This window comes from Aotus nancymaae, unplaced genomic scaffold, assembly GCF_030222135.1.
Source record: "Aotus nancymaae isolate 86718 unplaced genomic scaffold, 86718_ANA_hifiasm-v0.15.2.pri h1tg000036l, whole genome shotgun sequence".
NCBI classification, from domain to species: domain Eukaryota; kingdom Metazoa; phylum Chordata; class Mammalia; order Primates; family Aotidae; genus Aotus; species Aotus nancymaae.
In genome coordinates, this window is record NW_026988450.1 from 72087171 (window position 1) to 72108636 (window position 21466).

The 21466-nt window shown below is 46.1% G+C and overlaps 1 protein-coding gene across 3 annotated transcripts in view; it reads right to left on the bottom strand.

Moving 5' to 3' along the window:
• Positions 1-726: 726 nt before the first annotated feature.
• ANXA13 (annexin A13) overlaps positions 727-21466 on the bottom strand; it is a 57613-nt gene continuing 36873 nt past the window's right edge. For all 3 annotated transcript variants that reach the window (XM_012451603.2, XM_012451602.2, XM_064384565.1), the window contains 8 exons: positions 18452-18622; positions 15787-15820; positions 15601-15680; positions 13817-13885; positions 13289-13390; positions 8687-8762; positions 4174-4286; positions 727-1265 (listed from right to left, as the gene is read on the bottom strand). In XM_012451603.2, the coding sequence (XP_012307026.2) occupies positions 1146-1265; positions 4174-4286; positions 8687-8762; positions 13289-13390; positions 13817-13885; positions 15601-15680; positions 15787-15820; positions 18452-18622 (765 nt within the window). In that variant the 3' untranslated portion in view covers positions 727-1145. The remainder of the gene's footprint in view (positions 1266-4173; positions 4287-8686; positions 8763-13288; positions 13391-13816; positions 13886-15600; positions 15681-15786; positions 15821-18451; positions 18623-21466) is intronic.

A 21466-nucleotide genomic window follows, 5' to 3' on the forward strand; every position in this document is an offset into this window, starting at 1 on the left:
CCTGAGGCCTCCCCAGCCCTGTGGAACTGTGAGTCATGTAAACCTCTTTTCTTTATAACTCGGGCATGTCTTTATAGCAATGTGAAAATGGCACTTGTAAATGAATTTAGATAGGTTATTTAATGTGTCAGTTTCCTCAACTGATAATTGGGAGTAATATCAACCCCAGAGAGCTGTGGGGAGGATTAAGAATGAAATTGTGCTACTCAGTAGTGTCAGGCACAAATCATCAGCCAATAAATGATAACTATGGTTATTGAGCCAAGGTGTCCAGGTTCTCTGGATAGATCCCTCTATGTCTAGCAACACGTGGCTATGAGACTAAAGTCTTGGAACACAGAATCTCTTGGTGTGAAGCCAATTCACTTCAGAGGTAGACCATTGTCCTTGATCCTGTTGGCACTTTGCTCAGCCTAATTGTATTTGAAGATTAGATGGAAGGCTCAAGTGGGTCAAATGTCCAGAGAAGAAAACCCAATTAAACCAGGTAGCAGATTAGGAAATTTTACCCCTAGTTACATTTTACAAAAGCAAGTGAATTGTTTCCTTATGACTAGCCTTGATTAGTGACCACTAAAAAGTATATGTTTGAATTTCACAAGTCATATGTTTCCAAGACAAGAGCCCAAACTAATCAAGATAATCTTTGGAAAAGCAGCTAATAGGGGCATACGCCACAACTTTAATTAACAATGAGGCTTTGAAATTGAATACAACACACAGTAGGAAAATTAATAAATTGTTTAATTTTGTCTTTCCTGTTCCTCAGTCATTCAATCTTAACCCAGAGCATACACACCCTTGTGTGATGCATATTCTTCTAAATGTGCCATTACAAATGCATCATTTTTTCATCAACTGCTGATTTCATTTGTGTTTAGAAAGCATCAGTTACCATGCTAAAGGAAAGTGAAGAGGCAGCCCAGATGCTTGCTAAGCTAGTGTTCAAGGTACCCTGTCCACGCATCTTGACATTGCTGCCCTTAACTTAAACAACTTGGCCTGGCTGCGCTGCTTAGGCTGCCAAATAAGTAATCCAGGACTCTTGAGGGTTTTTCGTGCAGGAGTGTCATTTGTAAGTTTGATTTGGAATGTGCTCTTGACAAAGGTGGTTCCACCCTGTGTTCCTGTTACCCTGGCTTGGCTCAGTGCAAGAGGGCTACCAGCAGTTTCTGGAAGTCCCCGGAGGTGTCCGAGCGAACCATGTCAGAGAGAGACTTCTGATACTTCTCTTGGAACTTTGCTTTGATCCCCTGAAGGTCCACCTGTAGGAAAAATAACAGCAATGGGGACAAGAACGTTTATGGTGTGTTCACAAACAGTGGGCATCGTTCTACACACGTTATACTCATTTGCTCATTCATGCCTTAAAACAGCCACTTGAGATAGTGCTATAATTATTTCCATTTTGTGACCAGGGAAGGGAATGCAGAGGTCAATTCCCCAAAGGTTGCAGAGGTGTCCCCATGTGTGTGTGTTCCACTAAAAGTCTTGAATTTCACACGGTTTTTATATATTACAAAATATTATTTTTCTTTTGAGTTTCAACAGTTATTTGAAAATGAATCGCCCCAAGCTAGCAGGACTGTACCAACCTGGCAGTGTGCCTGACTTGACCCCTGGTATAAAGTAAGAAAACTGTCAACACAGAGATGTGAAATTAAGCAATTAAACGGTTTTCCCCTCATACCCTCATTAGCAAGGATATTAGTGCCAGTCAACACAATTCAAATCACTATCAACTTGCAGGATTTATTTTGAATCTAGTTCATCCAAAGCTTGAAAAACCTAGGTGCTAGAAGTGATGATAGGACTTGGGAGAGAAATATATTCAAAGATTGCTCCGCCAAAAGACTCTTAGAGCCTAGCAAAGGAGATGAGGCTTGTACCAGAACAGATGTAATTCCAGGTAGAACATAATGGGACTCATAAAAGAAGCAGAGAACTCTTTTTAAACAGGAGTCTTCTTGACTTTTCTTTTCTCTACTCTTCTCTCTTTTTTTTTCCTTTTCTTTTCTTTTCTTCTTTTCTGCTTAGACCCTACCTTCTACTCCAGACCCAAAAAGTGTGGCTCAGGGATCTGATTCTTTCTTCTTCTGCTTCAGTTACAGGGCTGAGCTGAGAGTGAGAGGAATGATCAGGACAGGAGAACGTGGGGGAGTGAGGGAGGGTTTGCAGTGGATGCTGAGCGGGCGGCAGAGACTGCAGGAGGCAGGTGGTGTCTGTCTCTCCCCCAGCCTGTGTGTCCCCCTGCCCCACTGCTTGGCTCCTTGTCTCGTGCTGGGGGAGGGGCAGGAAGGTGGAGGGTGGGTGGGGATGGGGCACACCAGGTCTCTGTTCTAGTGCCATGTGACTTTAGGAGATTAGGAAATCTGGCCAAACTACTCTATCTGGCTGGACCTGAAGCCTTCTGAGGGAACTGCCCACATGTTAAGATGGCCTAGGTTGTGTGGTTAATTCTGAGCTGAGACAGAGGTTCTTGGAATAAAACACTCTGTGGTCGGAGTGATCATGGAACCCTCATAAGCCATTCAGATGGATGCAATCTCTCTGGGAGTCTTTTGGAATCCTGGATCTTCATTATGTTCAACCTGCCCTCTTTGAGACCTTCAAAATCTCTCATCTCTCAGTGACTTTGGCTGGAGGTCGAGTTGCTAAGAGACAGAGGGACAGACAAGGCAGAAGATTTGGAGACAAAGGGAGGGAGAGGGGTTTGCAGCAATGGGAGAGAGAGGCAGAGGCATGGCAGGAGCAGAGCAGAGAGACCAGCAAAGGGGAAGGGGGTGGAGAGAGAGACGTGGCCTTCAATAGAAAAAGACAAGTAGTGGAGGAGGAGAAGGGAGGAAGGAGAAATTCCAGGAATAGAAGTGAAAACGCAAGAACCGTCTTGTTGCAAAGTTATATTTAAAAACAGTGTCAGATGTTAAGTATTATTTGTTAAGAAGCCATAGATGAGAATTTGCATTGGTCTCCCCACCCCTTCACCTCCTCCTTCATTTAACTTTTTTTTTTTTTTGAGGGAAGATGTCTGTGGTTTTCAAGTGCTTACTTCCACTTCATTCCTTAAGACTTCTCCTGCTGCCGATGAAATGCCGCTTCCCTTTATTTTGTACCTCCTCTGTCTGTGGCCCCATATCCCAAAGTGACTTTTTTTTTTTTTTTTTTTTTTTTTTGAGAGCAAGTCTTGCTCTGTTACCCAGACTGGAGTGCAGTGGCGCCGTCTCGGCTCACTGCAACCTCTGCCTTCTGGGTTCAAGCAATTCTCATGCCTCAACCTCTTGAGTAGCTGGGGCTACAGATGAGTGCCATCATGCCAAGCTAAGTTTTGTAATTTTAGTAGCAACGGGGTTTTACCATGTTGGCCAGGCTGGTCTTGAACTCCTGACCTCAGGTGATCCACCCACCTTGGCCTCTCAAAGTGCTGGGATTACAGGCATGAGCCACCGTACCCGGCCAGCTGTGATCCTGATGGCTGCTCCCAAGCTGTTGGCTCCTCCTCTCCTTTCTCTTTCTCATACACATACATTCTCCAAGAGCGAACGCAAATTGGTTCTTAGGGGGTGAAAAAACCCTTAATATTTTTATGTATAAAGCACTGATATCCACATGGTATATAAACAGATTTATAGTCTTATCTCTGGCGTTAAAATTTCTTGGGCGGAAGGGATCGTAATGAGGAAACACATGTGTCTAAAAAGGCTCCAGAGAGGAGCAAGTTTTTAAAAACAGAGAACCATTGCCTTATGCTGATGTGTTTGCTTCTGCAGTGTGGCCGTTAAGAAAAGGCCTAGCTCAGGAACTTGGAAATCATTCTCTTATTGTCCCTGCTGCTGGCTGACCTCTTTCAAGTGTCTTTGTTTTGTCTTCCTTAACATGGAGCCGTGTGTAGCTGCAGCGCCACAGAAATGCTCTACAGCGTCGCCTCTGCTACCCTCCACGAGCTCTCCGGAGCCACAGAGGGGAAAAAAGAAGCAACGATCATTACTGTATTTTTATAAAAAGAAACAGATTGAAGTGGAGCACAACGTCTTCTACAAATTCTGGGAAAGCAAGGGCCGTCTCTGTTTTACTTTTTCTGTAAATAGGCCCTTAATAGAAACTATTTGTTGATGACATCAGCGGTGGAAAAAACAGAATTTGCAGCAGCCTCTTTGGAGTGGGAGTGTGTCTTACCTCGGCCCTGGTCACAATTATACGAATCAATGTCTCCTCATCCGTCCCCACACCCTTCATCGACTTGTATAGACGTTCAGCAAAATAGCCCTCGCAGTCCCGGGCACATCTCACTAAACGGGATAAAGGAAAAGAGAATGTGAGGCTTTCAAGCTTTGTGGAATGACATGGGGACCCTCCCTGCCGAATGTCACCTGGCTCCCCTTCAAGCTGACTGAATGATGAGGCAGATTTGAAAGGCACTGATTTGACGCTGTTGTGAAATGAGATTCGGAAGATTCACTAGTCAGAGCACCTGGAATCTTCAAGCAGAGCTCCTCCCTTGTCCCCTGAAGACCCTCCAGAGGAGAGCTGTGGCATCCTTGGGCCTTCCCAGCCACATCCATGATTCTCGTTATTTCCCAGCAGAAATAACTTTCCCTATCTAAGTGAAATCTCTGGTGCTGTTGTGGGGTTCTGAAGGGAAACAGATTGGCCAGCAACCGTCTGGAATAAAACATCATCTTGACCGTGTGTCCAGCTGGACAGCCGCCTGCTCTCCTGCTCAGCAGCCTCCCCATCCTTTGTTTTTCCTCGCTGGGTTTTTTTGTGAGCCTCATCTCTGAACCTTTTCCAGGCTCCCCACGATCTTTTGGTTTGCAGTCCGGGATGTGGACTTGATGAAATGTTTGATCCTTTTTAAAGATCACTTTCCTATGATGCTGCTATTTGCTCCTTCCTGGCCTCCCCTTGCCTTCCAGCTTTGATCTATCCACAGCTTAATGAAGCATGGTCTGTATTCATCAAGCAGATGATCGGGTGCCTCTCTCCTGCTGGGAATAAATCATTCCTTCCCCTGCTCCCAGGCTCATATGGATCCATCTTGACTAACAGGTTAGAGAAAAAAAGATTTGCTCTTTAGGCTGTTAACATTTCTCTAGAACACTCGATGATGTTAGTGATTAACAGTAAGTGATTATTTCAGCATAAATGTGGAGTGTGCAACCTGATTATGTCCCATAATGGGGCTGCTGTCGTCTAGGGGACCGCCTGTGTGATTGACGCTTATGAGCAGGGGAGAGGACAGGTGAGGGAAGCAGAGTCTAGGTTGGGGGCCAGTCTCCTGCTCCAGGCCATGTGGCAGCTGCCATTGTTACAATGGAAAAGAAAACTGCGCTGGAAAAGAAAAGATGTCTGGCCTCTTTCTCCTGAGGACAACCCAAAAGCTGCTGGATTGGTGGTTCGGGGGAGCTTGTATGCTACTTTGGGGAGTGGCATATTGAGACTCACTGTGGTCCGCAGACAATCCGAGCTAGTGAGCGCCACAAAGTTTTCCTGAAAATCCTCTTCCATGCAGGACGGCTGAATGCGGGGATCACTGTCTGCCTAAAGTCACTGTGTTCTGCTCCTGCACAGGGTTCTTCTTCTTTAAAATTTTTTCTACCTGATATTTTGGGAAGAAAAGTCTCAACATTTCTCCTGTCTGGAATCTATGCATGGGAACAACCTCTATTGTTAGCAGCAGCGGGAATCCCTCAAGAGGCTGGGCAGGGATAGCCAGAGAAGATGTGGAATCAAACACCTTCTGGGCACGGTGGCTCACACCTGTAATCCCAGCACTTTGGGAGGCCAAGGCAGGTGGATCACTTGAGGTCAGGAGTTCAAGACCAGCCTGGCCAACATGGTGAAACCGTGTCTCTAATAACACAAAAATTAGCCAAGCATGGTAATCCCAGCTACTCGGGAGGCTGAGGCATGAGAATCACTTGAACCCGGGAGGCAGAGGTTGCAGTAAGCCAAGATTGCACCATTGCACTGCAGCCTGGGTGACAGAGTGAAACTGTGACTTGAAAAACAGAAACAAAAGCAAAAAAAACCCTCTTCACAGTGAGTGGCAGGAAGGGCAGCCAGCCCTGTGCTCCATATCTTGCTCCCCTTTGCCTTCAGAGGAAGTTCCTGAACTTGCTATGAGTATAACACAGTCATTTGGACAGCTTGTAGAAGTGTGGCTTTGTGGCTCACACCTGTAACCCCAGCACTTTGGGAGGTGGACGTGGGTGGATCACGAGGTTGGGAGATTGGGACCATCCTGGCAAACACGGTGAAACCCTATCTGTACTAAAAATACAAAAAATTAGCTGGGCGTGGTGGTGCGTGCCTATAGTCCCAGCTACTCGGGAGGCTGAGGCAGGAGAATGGCTTGAATCCAGGAGGCGGAGGTTATGGTGAGCCGAGATCGTGTCACTGCACTCCAACCTGGTGTCAGAGCGAGACTCTCTCTTAAAAAAAAAAAATGTGGCTTCCTGGGCTCCCTTCCTGGAGATTCTCAAAGGGAACCTGGAGTGGGGCCCAGGAACCTGCATTGTAACAGGTGATTCTGAGGCAGGGGGTCTCTGGACCTCACTTAGAGAAATGCTGCTCCAGACGCTGCATGTGGTGGGAGTCATTTGGCCTCAGCCCCCTGCTCCTAGATGTTAGTCATAAACTGGCATAGCTATAAGTTAGCTGGGAGAGGAGTGGGAAGTGTCTAAAAGTAGTCATGAAGCCGTATTCTGTTGTGTGGCTTATTCTCAAGGTCGTTTCTAATCACTTTGGCTTTCACTAGCACTGGAGTACAGCCCACTCTGAGAGTGTGTGGTCCCCAAACGCAGGGACTTGGCTTTTCCTTCATCTGTACCCATTTTGCCCTTTGTTTTTTATCTTTAACTTTAGCCTAATTTGTTGATTTTTTGTACCCACCAGATTACAATTCACCATAAGCTTTAAGCTCCTTGAAGAGCAAGAACTGGTCTTATTTACCTCTTATCCCCACACCCAGCGCAAACTCTGGGCCCAGGCAGGTGTTGGGTAAATGTTAGATCATTGAATAGTTGTAATACTATCTCCTGACTGTACTCTGGTGTTTTCCCGATTCTCCGCACTGCAAATACAGCATAGCAAGGACGTAGAGCCTAGAACCAGGCCATGAGTAGATCCTATTATCTACCCGAGATGCTTCTTAATTATGCCTAGTGTTCCATTATTGGAATGATAAGCATGTGGGGGTTATTTATATCCTGCTGCTCAAGGTCATTGCTAGGGTCTAATTTTTCACACGTCTGCAGTTCAAAAAATTGGCATAAATGGGTTAAGGCCCTAAGTACAGTTGCTCGAACCAGGGCTCCTATATATACCCAGTGTGGGTCATGAGCAACACCAGGGATTTTTAGGCCTCGGGATATCACAGCAGAGGTCTTGCTTATTGAAGGCAAAATGAGGATGGATTAAAAAAAATCAATTGCTGACATTGTTCAAAAAACCCCCCAAAGAAACCAAACAGAAGAGTTTGGCAACTGGAGCACATTTTTTAACTTCCAGGGCTGCTTATTCGATCCTTCCTCTTCTGAGGACAGGTCTCTCCATTGCTTCTGCCATTTGGGATGGTGCCCTGGATTCCTCACCACAGGAGCATGGACAATGGACAATGCCTTCATTCCAGGGCTTGCAGAAAGAAAAAAAGGAGCCTGCCAGACATAGCTCCATGCCCATCTCTCTGCTATTTCCTGCCTTTGGGCAACACCTGGAGAGGAGGTCCTGGGGTTTGGTTGGCACAATCAAGATCTGATCTCCATCCCATCTCTTTCCAAACAGAATTCATTCTTTGAAAACACTGAAAGGAACCCAGTGGAAAAGGAAACCTATGAGCCATCGGGCTGCCTGAAACTGGATAATGGTCCCAGGTTGTTGACAGGTGCCCTCAGGGACCCATGGTCTTAGTGGGTGATATAATGTGGCTGCGTCCCCACCCAAATCTCATCTCAAATTGTAGCTCCCACAATTCTCACATGTTGTGGGAGGGACCCAGTGGGAGATAATTCAATCATGGGGGTGGTTTTGCCTCACACTGTTCTCGTGGTAGTGAATAAGTCTCACGAGATCTGATTATTTTATAAGGGGTTTCCCCTTTCGCTTGGGTCTTATTCTGACTTGTCTGCCATCATGTAAGACGTGCCTTCTGTCTTCTGCCACGATTGTGAAGTCTTCCCAGTCACATGGAACTGTGAGTCCATTAAACCTCTTTTTCTTTATAAATTACCCCATCTTGGGTATGTCTTTATCTGCAGCATGAAAACGGACTAATACAGCAGGACTGCAATGGATGTTGTGGTGTGCCACTCAGATGCCCTATTCAGGATTGAGGCAGTCATTCACAGCTGAGTCCCTCCCCAGGAATCTCCCTCCAAGGGAGAAGCTGGCTTGCCCATAGTTTCACATGTTCCCCTGGTACAGCCAGTGTCCCATGACTCGTTGATGTGGGATGCAAAAGCCTGGGCCCCTTGCTCCACTTTGGACATCCCAGCTTCAGAGCTTCCTGTGGGACCAGCAAAGCCCCTGTTGCAACTACGTCACAGTCACTCTCCCTCTTGGTCAGTGCTGCTTAGATGTGTTGACACCCAAAAGCTATTCCCTCAAATCTTCCTACACACAAACCTCTGTCTGCACCTGGTTCCAGGCAGCCCAACCTCAGACAAGAACTCTCCTAACTTTACTTTACCAAGAGTCAAATAGGCCTTCTGCAAATCTCCTGATGTTTCTTCTTCAATGGCTTCTTCTATGTCTTTGCCAATGAGCTGCAGAGAAAACCAAAATCAGCTGTTATTCCAGGTTTGCCTTTGACCTTGGCACTCTTGGGGTTGTTCCTCTATAAAAAGCACTATATGTTTCCAGATTTAGTCCTGTGGCTTCAGGGAACTCCTATCCCAACTCTTGCCTTGTAGGATTGGGGTGTTTGCCACCCATTCGAGAGGGGGCTCTCATTGCTGAGGAGTCAGTCTAGATATGATTCCTAATGGACTTGAGTCTAGTCATTGCCACTCCCTCAACCTCAATTTCCTCATCTGTAAAATCTGAGAATGGAGAAACAATTAATATACTATAATCATAGACATTCTTTACACTGATGTGTAGTTTAGTTCCAATGTCTTCTTCACCCTTTCCAGTTTCAATTTCCCTGGAAGCTGTGGTTATGATCATCTGACCTGCACCTCCATCCTCTCCCTTGCCTCGGAACCAGGGACTTAGTCCCAGTTTGGGTGAAATAAGTAGGGATGATGAAGTTCATGATAACAACTTGATCTAAAGTTCCTGGTAGGATGGGTCTGCAAGGGCTGGAAGCCGGGGGGGTTGCTGACCACATCAAAATGCCACTTGTCTTCACTCTGGGGTAATTCCAAATGATGCTACATTCACCACTGGCTCACATATCGTTCTACACAGCATTACACATTAGGTTTCTTTCTAAATATTTACAGAAGCTGAAGCTCAGAGTAAATTGTGACTATCCTTAATACAAATACTGCCCGGGCCAAGCTCAGGGCAGGCACATAAAGAGAAAGGAGAATGCTTTGCTGGGTTTGGGAAAATGCAATTAAGCACCAGAAATACTGAAAGTTCTTTCTTAGAAAATATCTTTTGAGCATATGACACAATTGATTCTATAAATAATTGGGGTCTTTGAGTATGCACCAGTGGAGTTTATGTGGTTTATTTTGAAAACACAGGTAAACAAAATGTTCTTTGTGATGTAAGTGCAATATATGTGGGGGGAGGACCTGTGTCCAGATTGAATGAAGCCCTGCTGCTCGATCTCCTAGTCATTGTTTGCATATCTGGAGGCCTTGGTGTGTGGCAATAGAAACCAGATTAGAAGAGTGGGGGAACTGTCCCTTCCTTAGCTGCCCCCAGTCTTTCTTGGGTTTGATGTGGGAGTCATTATTTTGGAAGGGACGGGTATCCCTTTCCCAGAAACAAGGTTCTTGTTCTGTAGACTGAGATCATACTTCAAGAGAACATTTTGTTCACACAGGTCTTGTTTACTTTAAAAAAATCCTCACATTAAACCATTTTCCATTTCTATTGTTAATACCAGGCTAGAACAGGGATTTTAAATTTTCTGTAGAATCTCAGCCTACAAATGAGAACAAATGAAAGCAGAAAGCACAGCTGTGGTGGGAGGCAGGAGGTGGGCTCCTTTCCCTAGCCTTTGGCATCAATAGCATGTTTTTGCCCTCACAGGTTTTTTTCCTTGCACAACTCCAGGAGGCGCTATTCATATACTACAACAAGAAAGTACTTGTCTGTCTGCTTCCTGCACCACCCCACTCCTGGTAGCTGCTGAGGCATCTCTGTGGGACACAATCTGAAACAATAGTCTGGCCCAAGCTCTTAGGACTGTACTTTGCATACTTCTCACTTTAGTTTCTGGAACATGATTCTTAGGGGCTCTTTGTATAGCAGCAGGTTTTCTGATCTCAGTAGAAAAACACATTATAAGGGTAGATTCCAAACAAGTCTCTATGACTCTATTTAGACAGGTAGCAATGCCTGTCGGGAGGTTATTAGAAGAGCAGGAGAGACATTTCTTTCTCTTAAAATTGGTTGCCCCAGATGGACGGCACGTTGACAAGAGTCCTATGCACTCTGGCTTTGACTATAGCAGTTAGAGGCTGAAGGCTCTGACATGGGCTGAGGAACACATACAGGGGAGGAGCAAGGGGCGAGGCACGTGGTGGGGAGGCAGCAAAGTGGGCTACAAGTGTGCGTACCTACCGTTTATACTGAGCCCTGTTCGGGGACTTGACTTTGGCTTTATAACTGTATGAGTCTTTCATATTTGGTAACACTGGGGACTGTAATAATCTTGCATGATGCAGCAGTTTGGGAAAGTCCGTTGCTTGGCCTGGGATTGCTGGGAGTGTCAGAAGTTAAGACTCAGGCTTAGAGCAAAATAAATGGCAAAACCCTGAGTTTTTGTGCCAAAAATTAAAATTCAACCCTAAGCCAGGACCACTCAGGCCACATAAGAAACTCCAGATGCTGATCTCAGACTAGCATCTCTGTGCTTTTGGTCAGAAGCCATCAGAAAACTTATAGAACCAGGGTCTAAGAGCAGACTTTGAACTCTAAAAACATCAGCAATAAATACCAAGACGAATGACGCTTGAGCAAGGCTTTTGAAATGGATGAATAGATAGCATTTTAGAGCTGGTTTCATGTAATGAATCATGAAATCCACAGATTACCTTATTGTACATTTAAGCTTTTGCTCTGATTTACGGCATTGTTTGTTCACCCAGGGAGTCTCCTGACAATTGCTAATGTTTATTGAATGCCTGTTGCCTGCCAGGTACTAAGTGCTTATTTCTGTTAATTCATTTAATCCTTATTAACCCTATGAAGTAGGTACTATTATCCCTATTTTACAGTTTGGGTAACTGAGGCACAGAACCCTCAATAACTTGCACAAGAACCATACAGCTATAGCCTAAAGCGGACTTCTTAAATTGTAATATACATAAGAATCACCTGGAACACCTGCTCTAACACAGATGGTAAGACCCCAGCCCCATGGAATCTGATTCAACAGGTCTGATGAGGACTGAGAATTCTCATTTTAAACAAATTTTGAAGTGATGCTGATGCTGTTTCAGGATCAACTTGGAGATATTAGCCTGGAGAGTGTACTTTCAGGTAGTCAGTTCATACACGCACACATGCATATACCCAGAAACTTCATCTGTGGTCTCCACAGTGTGGAAAGAGGATCTCAGTCATAGAGAAGTCCTCCAGCTCAGAGGCTACACAGCTCCAGGAACAAGAGACCAGGGGAGTGCAGGTCAGCTGTCTTTGATCATGACTCTGGGCACGATTTGAAAGCAGTGGGCCCTAAAGGCTCATATACAGTCATGATAAAATTTCAGAGCTTTTTTGTCTTTTTATCTGCTGGCAACACGTAGGAGATGCAACTTGGAGCGAGGAGCGGCCAGCTTCAGCTGAGGTAGGAGCTCAGGCTGGGGATTCTTGGAGTTCTCATCCACTCTCTGCTACCGACTTACTGTGTGGTCCTGATAAGTTACAGATGGTTCCTCACTCAACAGACTTTCCTTGTCCAGCAGTTGTGGGTCACAATAGCTGTTTAGCCTACGTTGTAGTTATGATGTTGTTGTGAAATTGAATGAGACACATGACACAGAAGTTCTTTGAATAGGTAAAAGCACTACACATATAAAATAGGATGCCAAAAAAAAAAAAAATCTGATATTTCAGTCCAGGCTTTTTGCAATTAAAGACTGCTTTTCAGGGAAGGACTTACTGCTAAGTGCCTGGAAATAACTAACTCACCTTGTGGGCTGAAATTTATCCTTGGATTAAAAAATAATTTATGTGCATCTTTTCAGGAGCCTGTCTTTGAGATACATCATATCTGTGTTGACAAAGGTAGGCACCGTTAGCCAACTGTAAACTGGAGTAATAACAGCAAATATTTGTATGCTTGCCACATGCAAACTACTGTTCTGAGTCTTTTTTTTTTTAAGATGGAGTCTTGCTCTGTTGCCCAGTCTGGATTGCAGTGGTACCATCTCAGCTCACTACAACCTCCGCTTCCCAAGTTTAAACAATTATCTGCCTCAGCCTCCCGAGTAGCTGGGATTACAGATGCCCGCCACCACAGCTGGTTAACTTTTGTATTTTTAGTAGAAACGGGGTTTCACCAGCTTGGCCAGGCTGGTCTTGAACTCCTGACCTCGTGATCCCCCCCTCCTTGGCCTCCCAGAGTGCTGGGATTACAGGCATGAGCCACCACTCCTGGCTTGTTCTGAGTCTTCATCTTATTTAACCTTAAAATCACTCTGAGGGTGTGAAGATGATGTTCATGGTCCCTGTTTTACAAAAGAGGATGGAGAGATTTGGTCACTTGCCAGTGGCAGACCCAGGATTTGCACCTGGGCTCTTGGACTCTAGAGCTTTGCCCCTGGATAGGACACTTGCTCCCCTGGCCTCTGTTGTGAAGCCAGTTTCCAGCCTGGGTACTGCATCTGGGTCTAGACGATTCTTTGGGGATTCTTTGTCCTGTGCACTGTAGGCTGTTCAGCAGCATCCCGGGCCTCTGTTCACTAGATGCCAGGGCCACCACCCCCAGCTGTGACAACTGCAAATCATTCTAGACATTATCAAATATTCCCAGGGTAGGAAAATTGCCCCCAATTGAGATCCACTGTTGTAAAGGATCCCCCATTCTTTATTGCAGATCTTGGCTTCTTTGGGAAATAAGACACTTTCAGAGTGAACTCTTCTGCCCCAATACTTTATTACTTACAATCTGATATGCTTGAAAGGTGGCTCGTAACTGCTTGTAGCTCCTCTTGGCCAGGACTTCATTGAAGGCAAGCTCATCTGTGCCCCAGCGGCCTTCCCCTGCCTCAAGGGTCAAATTACAAACATTTTGAAAAAGGCTTTTGTGAAAAGACTGATTATACAGTGCTGTGACCAGGCCTCACTTACAGGAAATTATAAACCATGCACTGAATAGAAGTCAAATGGACTAAGCACTTTCAGCTTCTAACCCACAAATATATTTCGCATACTTATTTATATTGTTTATACCATTCTTTGCTCCAAAACGGATCTGATGTGGTCAACCCCGGAGTATAAGAATAGGAACCATTCATTTAGATTCATGGAGACTCTATATGTGTTCTATAAAGATCTAAGCGTATCTTTGTTTCTTAAAGGTAATACTTATTTCCCCAGTAACTCCTCTTTGAATGAAATAAACATTTGTTGAAAATAATGCTAATAAATTTAAGAAAAGAATTTTCAGAGACTGGCATGTCTGCGCACATACATCGTACAGATCTTTGGCGTCCTGGCCAGCTAGATCTTTGTCCACGTCATCGCCTTCATCGCGATTAGCCTAGAAAAATCGACACATTGTTATTAACTTGCATTCCTGCTTGACCACAGAAAACAGAAAGACAAAGTCCTGGAGAAAGAGGTGAGTTCTTTCTCAGCTCAGCTCAGCTCAGTTCAGCCTGGCAAGGAGGCGACACCTGCTCTTTGCTGCCATCTTTTGGGCTCAACGGATAAACAGAGTAGCTTCTGTGGCGACACTTGTTTTTTTGCGTTTTATTTTGGAGAAACCAGAGTCACCCACAAACCCCACTGACCTCTGAGCAGACTGAGTGGGATTGCTGAGTTCCCTAGAGTGAGTCCATTGGAAAGCAAGTCGTCTTCGTTTCAAAACATCAGATTTCTCCACTCAAGATCCCAGTGCTAAAGAACCTTGAGAGTTGGTCATGGAAGTCTAACTTGAGCCCTCTGTGGTGGGCAGAATTCTAAGATGACCCAATGGCCCACATTCTTGCACAATCCCCTTCCCTTGAGTGTGGATGAGAGCTATGAAGGTGAGGAGATGTCACTGCTGTGATTGTGTTATGTTTGATGGCAAAGGGGACTTTTGCAGATATAATTCAGATCTCAAATCAGTCGAGTTTATCAAAAGGGAGATTATCCTTGGTCAGCCTGACCCAATAGAGTGAGCTCTTCTTAAAAGGTCAGAGATGGAAGAAGTCAGAAACGAGCTGCTGCTGGAGTGGAAGAAACCAAACAGCCGTGTGGTGCTCTGCCTTGGGGGACCATGTGGCAGGAAGCTGCCAGCGGTCTCTAGGACATGATAGTAGCTTCTGGTCAACAGCAAGAAAATGGGGACATCAGGAACACAGCCATAAGAAAATGAATTCTGCCTACAAGTAATGAGCCTGGAGGAAGACTCCAAGCCTCAGATGAGATGGCAGCCCTGGCCAACACCTTGATTTCAGCCTGTTGAGACCCTGACCAAACGACTCAGTGAAACCAAGATATTACACGGCTGGATCTCCAAGATATTACTTTGACTCCTGACCCATGGAAACTGTGAGATGATAGATCTATGTCGTTTTGAGGTGCTAAGTTTGTGGCAGTTGGTTATGCAGCAAGAGAAAACTTAAACAGCTTTCCTGCTACAGTGGAAGCCTCTTCTGTTCTCTGCTGTCCATCTATCCCACTGGGAGAAACAAAACAGAGAAAACGCACAGAGCTCATAAAGATGTGTGTGTCCATGAGAATACAAATGTATCTGTCTGGAGGTCCTGGTGGGGGGTGTGTGTCCCAGCAGGGCCAATTCTGAAAGCCCTGATTTCCTGTCTGAGTTTCTTGCAGTAGTTCTTACAGGCCTAGGCTCCAGTGAATCCTGGGAGTAACTACAGAGTTGTGTTGTGGGAGCGGCCCTGCTTGGGGTTCTTGCTTTGGGCTGTGTCTTACTGGCTGCATGAACCAGGGCAGGTTACCCACCCTCTCATGGCCAACATTTCCTCCTAGGCAAAAGGAGAAAGTGATGCTTAATGAGCTGATTTGTTTACAAAAAGGAATTGTAAACTGCAAACGATTAGGCAGATTGTTTTTATGGAAGAAATCCCAATTGGATATAATTTCACCAGAGCTGGGCGGAGGGAGCATGGGTTGACGATCCTTAGATAACATTTTTAATAAAAGAAAGAAACGTTTATCTACGTTACCCTTTTCATCATGGTGCCACGTTGCTAAGGATTCTTTCCTAAGATGATAAAATAGGTGATATCTCTTTACTCTTACCTGTAGCAGGGACACCAGGATTTTTTTTAGGTTTCCACTTGTATCACCTTTGACATCTGATTCGAGGCTCCTGTCAAATACTTTGAAGAAAGTAAAAAAGGAGGGAAGAAAGCAGACGATTTAGTGTCCCAGAGGTATTTTGAAAGAAACATACTTTATCCAAAGCCAGGATGAAAGGTCACTTACGCCTTTGGTAGGCCTCTTTTATGGCGATGATTTCCTAGGGAAGGTAATTTAAAAAAAATCAATACTCCGGAGGGATTAATCAATAAGAGACACCAAGACGTACAGAGAGAAGAGGCGGGAGACTGTCTGGACACAGGGTGCCTTCATGACTTCCTCTTAAGACCATCACTCCTACGGGTCCCGGGCGCAGGCCTGGAGTGAGTCTCTGGGGATGTGAAGGGTCTCTCTCTCTCTGCAAATATCTCAAACACACAAGTAACACATGCATACATTCTCCTTTGTTAAAAGTGAAACGTTTACAGCTAGGCTAACTAACACCTTCTTTCACCACCTCCTCACCTGGTCTCCCTCTCTCATCCCCATCCAGTTAACCCATGTTAGAAGTTCGGTGTGTATCAGAAAGATACACAGATTTTTTTTTTTTTGCATTTGTATGCATATATATTTGCTATTGAAAACAGAATTGTATAGGTGTCGAGTGTTTAGCAGGTGGAATACTGTACCTATCATTCTTTGACTTATTTTTTCTCTCAATAATAACATCCTGGAGATCTAGCTGTGCTTGGACATGGATAGTCACCTAGAGTTTTTCAAAGGGACACGAAGTGTTCCATACTACAATAAGCTACGGTTTGCTTAGCCAACCTCCCATGGATGGATGCTTAGGTCGTTTCCAAGTTTTCTCTCCTTCAAACAAGGCTTCATTCAGTCACCAACTGGCTGTGTGCAGGAGTGCTAGTTTCTCTTGAGGGTGTGTTCTGAGAGGAACCGCTTTATATTTCAATTTCTGGTGCCGAGGGGCGAACCTCAGAAACTGCCTCAGTTTGCAATTGAATCAGCAGCATGTAAGAGCAGGCTTCCTGCTGCCCCCCACCCCCTGTCCCCCCAAGCTGGTTAAAATGCAAGGGGTGGGGGACAGAGCTTTGCTGCTGTGCTCCTGGGTGGAGGAGCGGACAGGCCAGGTCCCTGAGAGGCCGATCACTTGTGCCTGTGCAGCTCCCTCCCCTCTCTCCTTCCAACCCACGACCAGGATCTGCCTGAACCTGGCACCTGCTCTCTGAGGGTTTTTCTTCTTATCCCATCAGATCTATTTGATTGAAAGAGAGGCCTTACTGATTGGTTGAAGTCAGGACTTTAAAGAACTTGGATGAGGGAGAAAAAGTGATGGTCAAATAAGAAAAATATACATGGATCTATTTTTTGAGATGGAGTCTTTGTTGCCCAGGCTGGAGGGTAGTGGTGCGACCTTGGCTCATTGCAACCTCTGCCTCCCGGGTTCAAGTGATTCTCCTGCTTCAGCCTCCCAAGTATCTGGGATTTCAGGTGCACGCCACCACACCTGGCTAATTTTTGTATATTTAGTAGAGATGAGGTTTCATCATGGTGGCCAGGCTGGTCTCAAACTCTGCCTGACCTCAAGTGATCTGCCTGCCTCGGCCTCCCAAAGTGTTGAGATTACAGGTGTGAGCCACTGCACCTGGCCTGAAAAATATTATTGAAATTAACCTTTACACAAAGGCGGGTGCTGACCACTCTGGCATTGGCTGCCTCCCTGCTGGGACCTTGGTGCTTTTGGGGAGGGTGGATGCTGAGTGGGGAAAGTTGGTGCCACTTGACCTCAACTCACACCCCGGGGGTCCTGTGTTAACCCTCCTCCAAAGCACCATCCCAACCTGAGACTCCTTGAAATGGAGGATTTTTTTTAATCTTGTGGGGAGAAAAGAAGTCAGGGATGCTCTGGAAAAGGTTTGCAGCTGTAGCCTGGACCCCAGCGGCTCTTTGGGAAAAGCAGCTGAGCAGCGTGAGCGGGGCCCAGTGCCCAGGCCTTCTCCAGCCATTTTTGCGTCAGGGCGCTGTTTCCATTTAGCCTTCTGTCTGCTCCAACCTCTACTTCTACTTCCTGCTGAGAGGCCTCAAGAATATTGGGCTTTTCTGGCATTTTCCTTGCTGGGCTGCCCCATTCCGCTGTCATGTGTGGGAGCTGAAGAAGGAGGGGTCTCTCCTATGAAATATTCGTGGACCTTCTTGACTCTTGATGAATCCCTTGGTTCTCCTGGCTTCTGGAGCCAGAGACAAATAGGCCTCCACTGGGGCATCAACAGATGCTCTCTTCAGCCCCTGAAAGGGTGGCATGTGCTCGAGGGACATGCCTTTGTCTGACGACAGAAGGACACAACCTTTCAGGGTAGTACTGGCAGCCACTGGGGTGTTCACTGGCATCCCCCAGCGCCACTCACCTCTCTTCCTCATCATAGTCTCTTTTGTACCCTATGCTAGGTGCCAGGTGACAGCCGTGGCCCAGGCAGCGACACGGACATGCTTGGGCTGCTTGTTGATTTTTCATGCCGGAAGAGCCACAAAGTCAGGCTGGGTAGGGGAAAGTAGAATTGTGCCTCCGGCATATAAGAGCATCAGTTTAGAAAAGCAGAAGCTCACTGAACACAGCTCTTCTGGAAAGATCTATTCTGTCAAGGGGCAGCAACCCCAAGACTGACCTCTGGAGGACTGGAAGAGATGTCCTCCCACATGGACCAAGCACACACATTTCTGCCCAGACACCTGCTCACTCCATGGATAGAACGCTGGGAAGTAGGGTCCCTTCTGGGGGCTGCATCCATCTCTACTGGGTGTGTGATGCTCCCTTGAGGGCTCAGCTGGGACTGACCTTATTGGCCCTTGTGCACAGGACCTCAATGAGCACAGACTCATCTGTGCCCAGACCTTTCATAGCCTTCTGCAGCTGCCGGGCAGCATACTCGCTGGGACGGTCCAGAAGGGCCAAGGCTGTCTTCTCGAAGTTTCCACTCAGTTCACTCTTGAGCACCTCCTCCAGGTCCTGCAGGAAGACAGTGAGAGACCTGCTGGGAATGGCCCAGGAGGAGAGGGGCAGGTGTCTAGTTTCACTATTGCAAGTGCTTATGGTTGACAAGAAAGCTTCTGTGGATATGTGGGGAGTGATCCAGCACACGCCACCTGCTCTCAGCTGCCCGTCCACCTTCCCCCTGGGGCTGGCAGAGAGGTGGAGAGGATCTCCCTGCTCAGGAGACCTCACAGATGAATCACAATAACAACAGTATCTGTGGAACATTTGAGAGCTCAGAGAGCTTTTTCAGCCAATCCTCAAGAGTGCTGAAAAGCCCTCAAGATCTGTTGAACCTCAGAAGATGAAGAATTTTCCCCAAATATTCAGCTAGGAAGGACTGAAATACAGGGCTGTTATCTCTAGGAGGACCAGAGAATTTGTCATCCAAATTGGGATGCTTTTCAGTGTGAAAGGGGCCACCGTTAGCAATTGCAGAGGACAACAGGAATAAGGAGGATTGTCGTGAAAACACCGACAACCTGTACCGTCACTCCAGTTATCTTGCTAAATCCTGGAAGAGACACAAGTGAGGAAGAACGCAGGTATGTAGAAGGGGAAGTGCATGGAATTCTTCCTGGCATCTGCTTATTCTTTTTTGAGACAGGGTCTCACTGTGTCACCCAGGCTGGAGTGCATGGTGCAATCATGGCTCACTGCAGTCTCTACCTCCTGGGCTCAGATAATCCTCCCATCTCAGCCTCTCAAGTAGCTGAGACTACAGGTGCACACTACCATGCTCAGCTAATTTTTAAATTTTTTTGTGTGTAGAGATGGGGTTTTGCCATATTGCCCAGGCTAATCTCAAACTCCTAGGCTCAAGTGATTCTCTCACCTCAGCCTCCCAAAGTGCTGGGATTATAAGCGTGAGCCACCACGACCCCCAGCCTGGCATCTATTCTGACAAGTGAGCTAACGTCCTTCTCCCTATCTCCCTCTGACAACGTGGTTTAACAGGGCAAATGGGCTGGGTGTGGTGGCTCATGCCTGTAATCCCAGCACTTTGGGAGGCTGAGGCGGGGTGATCATGAGGTCAAGAGATAGAGGCCATCCTGGCCAATATGGTGAAACCCTGTCTCTACTAAAAATACAAAAATTAGCTGGGCGTGGTGGTACATGCCTGTAGTCCCAGCTACTTGGGAGGCTGAGGCAGGAGAATCATTTGAACCTGGGAGGCGGAGGTTGCAGTGAGCTGAGATCATGCCACTGCACTCCAGCCTGGCGACAGAGCAAGACTCTGTCTTGGGAGAAACAAAAACAAAACAAAATCAGGGAAATGGTCAAGAATGGGCATCAGCCTACCTAGAGTAGTTAATGCCCCGACTTAAAGCAAAAGCCTTCACGTAGAGCGACAGCCCAGGGTGGCTCAGATTGGAGGCCCACAGACCAGCTGGCATTTCAAGGACATAAGCTATAGCATAGGGTGGGCAGCTCCGCAGCAGTGTGGCATGGTGGCCGAGAACACAGCCACAGTAGCTTTGTGACCTTGGAAATGTACTGAATTCCACCAACTGCCAGTTTTCAGCTCTGGAAAATGGAGACAGTGCAAGACTGACCTCGCAGGGTTGTTGCGAGAAGTAAATGTGACAATCCTTGTAAATACGGAGCATAGTGCCTGACACATTCTAAATGATCAACAAATGCTTATTATTATTAATCTCCCATGCTGAAAAAAAGGTTTTCTAAGAGGAGGCAAACCAACTGTTTCTCAAATGAAGCTCTGAGCTCTTGGCCTGGGAGAAAAACCTGGAATATTTTTGTCCAAAGCCCTGGGATCTGCAGTCCTAAAAGCGGGGTGTAATATGATGCCTCCGCCCCAGAGTGGCCACAGCAGCCAACATCCCATCTTGTGAAGGTAGATCTGAGGTCAGTTCTCTATGATGTGGAGCCATCTAAAAACTGGAAATATATTTTCAAGCCAGGTGGGCGTTCTATACAGCTGCAGAGAAGAGAAATCCCAGCTTCTCACTCTTAGAAGCCACAGGCATAAAAACACATGCTGTGTGCTTACATTCTGTCTGGACAGAGAAGCAGGCTCAGGAGAGCTCAGCTCTAGTCTTGGTTTTCCTGCTAACTCTGTGTTACCATGGGATGGTTATTCTCTTTGGAGGTCAACTGACACGGGGTTTAGATTGGATCATATCATCTTCTAGCTTTGCAATGTTGGGATTCTAGATAATCTCTTTGGCAATCTCAGCTCTCTGAAACACAGCTGAGAACTAGAAAGTAAGCAAACAACTAGCAAATGAAGTATCACAAATTTTGTGCTAGAACATGCCCATTTAAATTTTATTATTTTATTTTTTTTGAGATGGGGTTTCACTCTTGTTGCCCAGGCTGGAGTGCAGTGGTATGATCTTGGTTCACCACAACCTTCACCTCCTGGGTTCAAGTGGTGCTCCTGCCTCAGCCTCCTGAGTAGCTGGGATTACAGATGCCCGCCACCACACCTGGCTAATTTTGTATTTTCAGTAGAGACAGGGTTTCTCCATGTTGGTCAGGCTGATCTTGAACTTCTGACCTCAAGTGATCTGCCCACCTTGGCCTCCCAAAGTGCTGGGATTACAGGTGTGAGCCACCACGCTGGCCCCATTTAAGTTTTAACAGGACCCCTAGGCTTTCACTTTGAACCCATTTACTCTTCTTTAGACTAAAGATTAAGAAGCATTGTATCTGACTTTCTTTCTTTCTTTCTTTCTCCTTTCTTTCTTTCCTTTCCTTCCTCCCTCCCTCTTTCTTTCCTTCTTTCTTTCTTTTTCTTCTTTTTCTTCTTTCCTTCCCTCCCTCCCTTCCTTCCATGTCTTTCTTTCATTTCCTTTC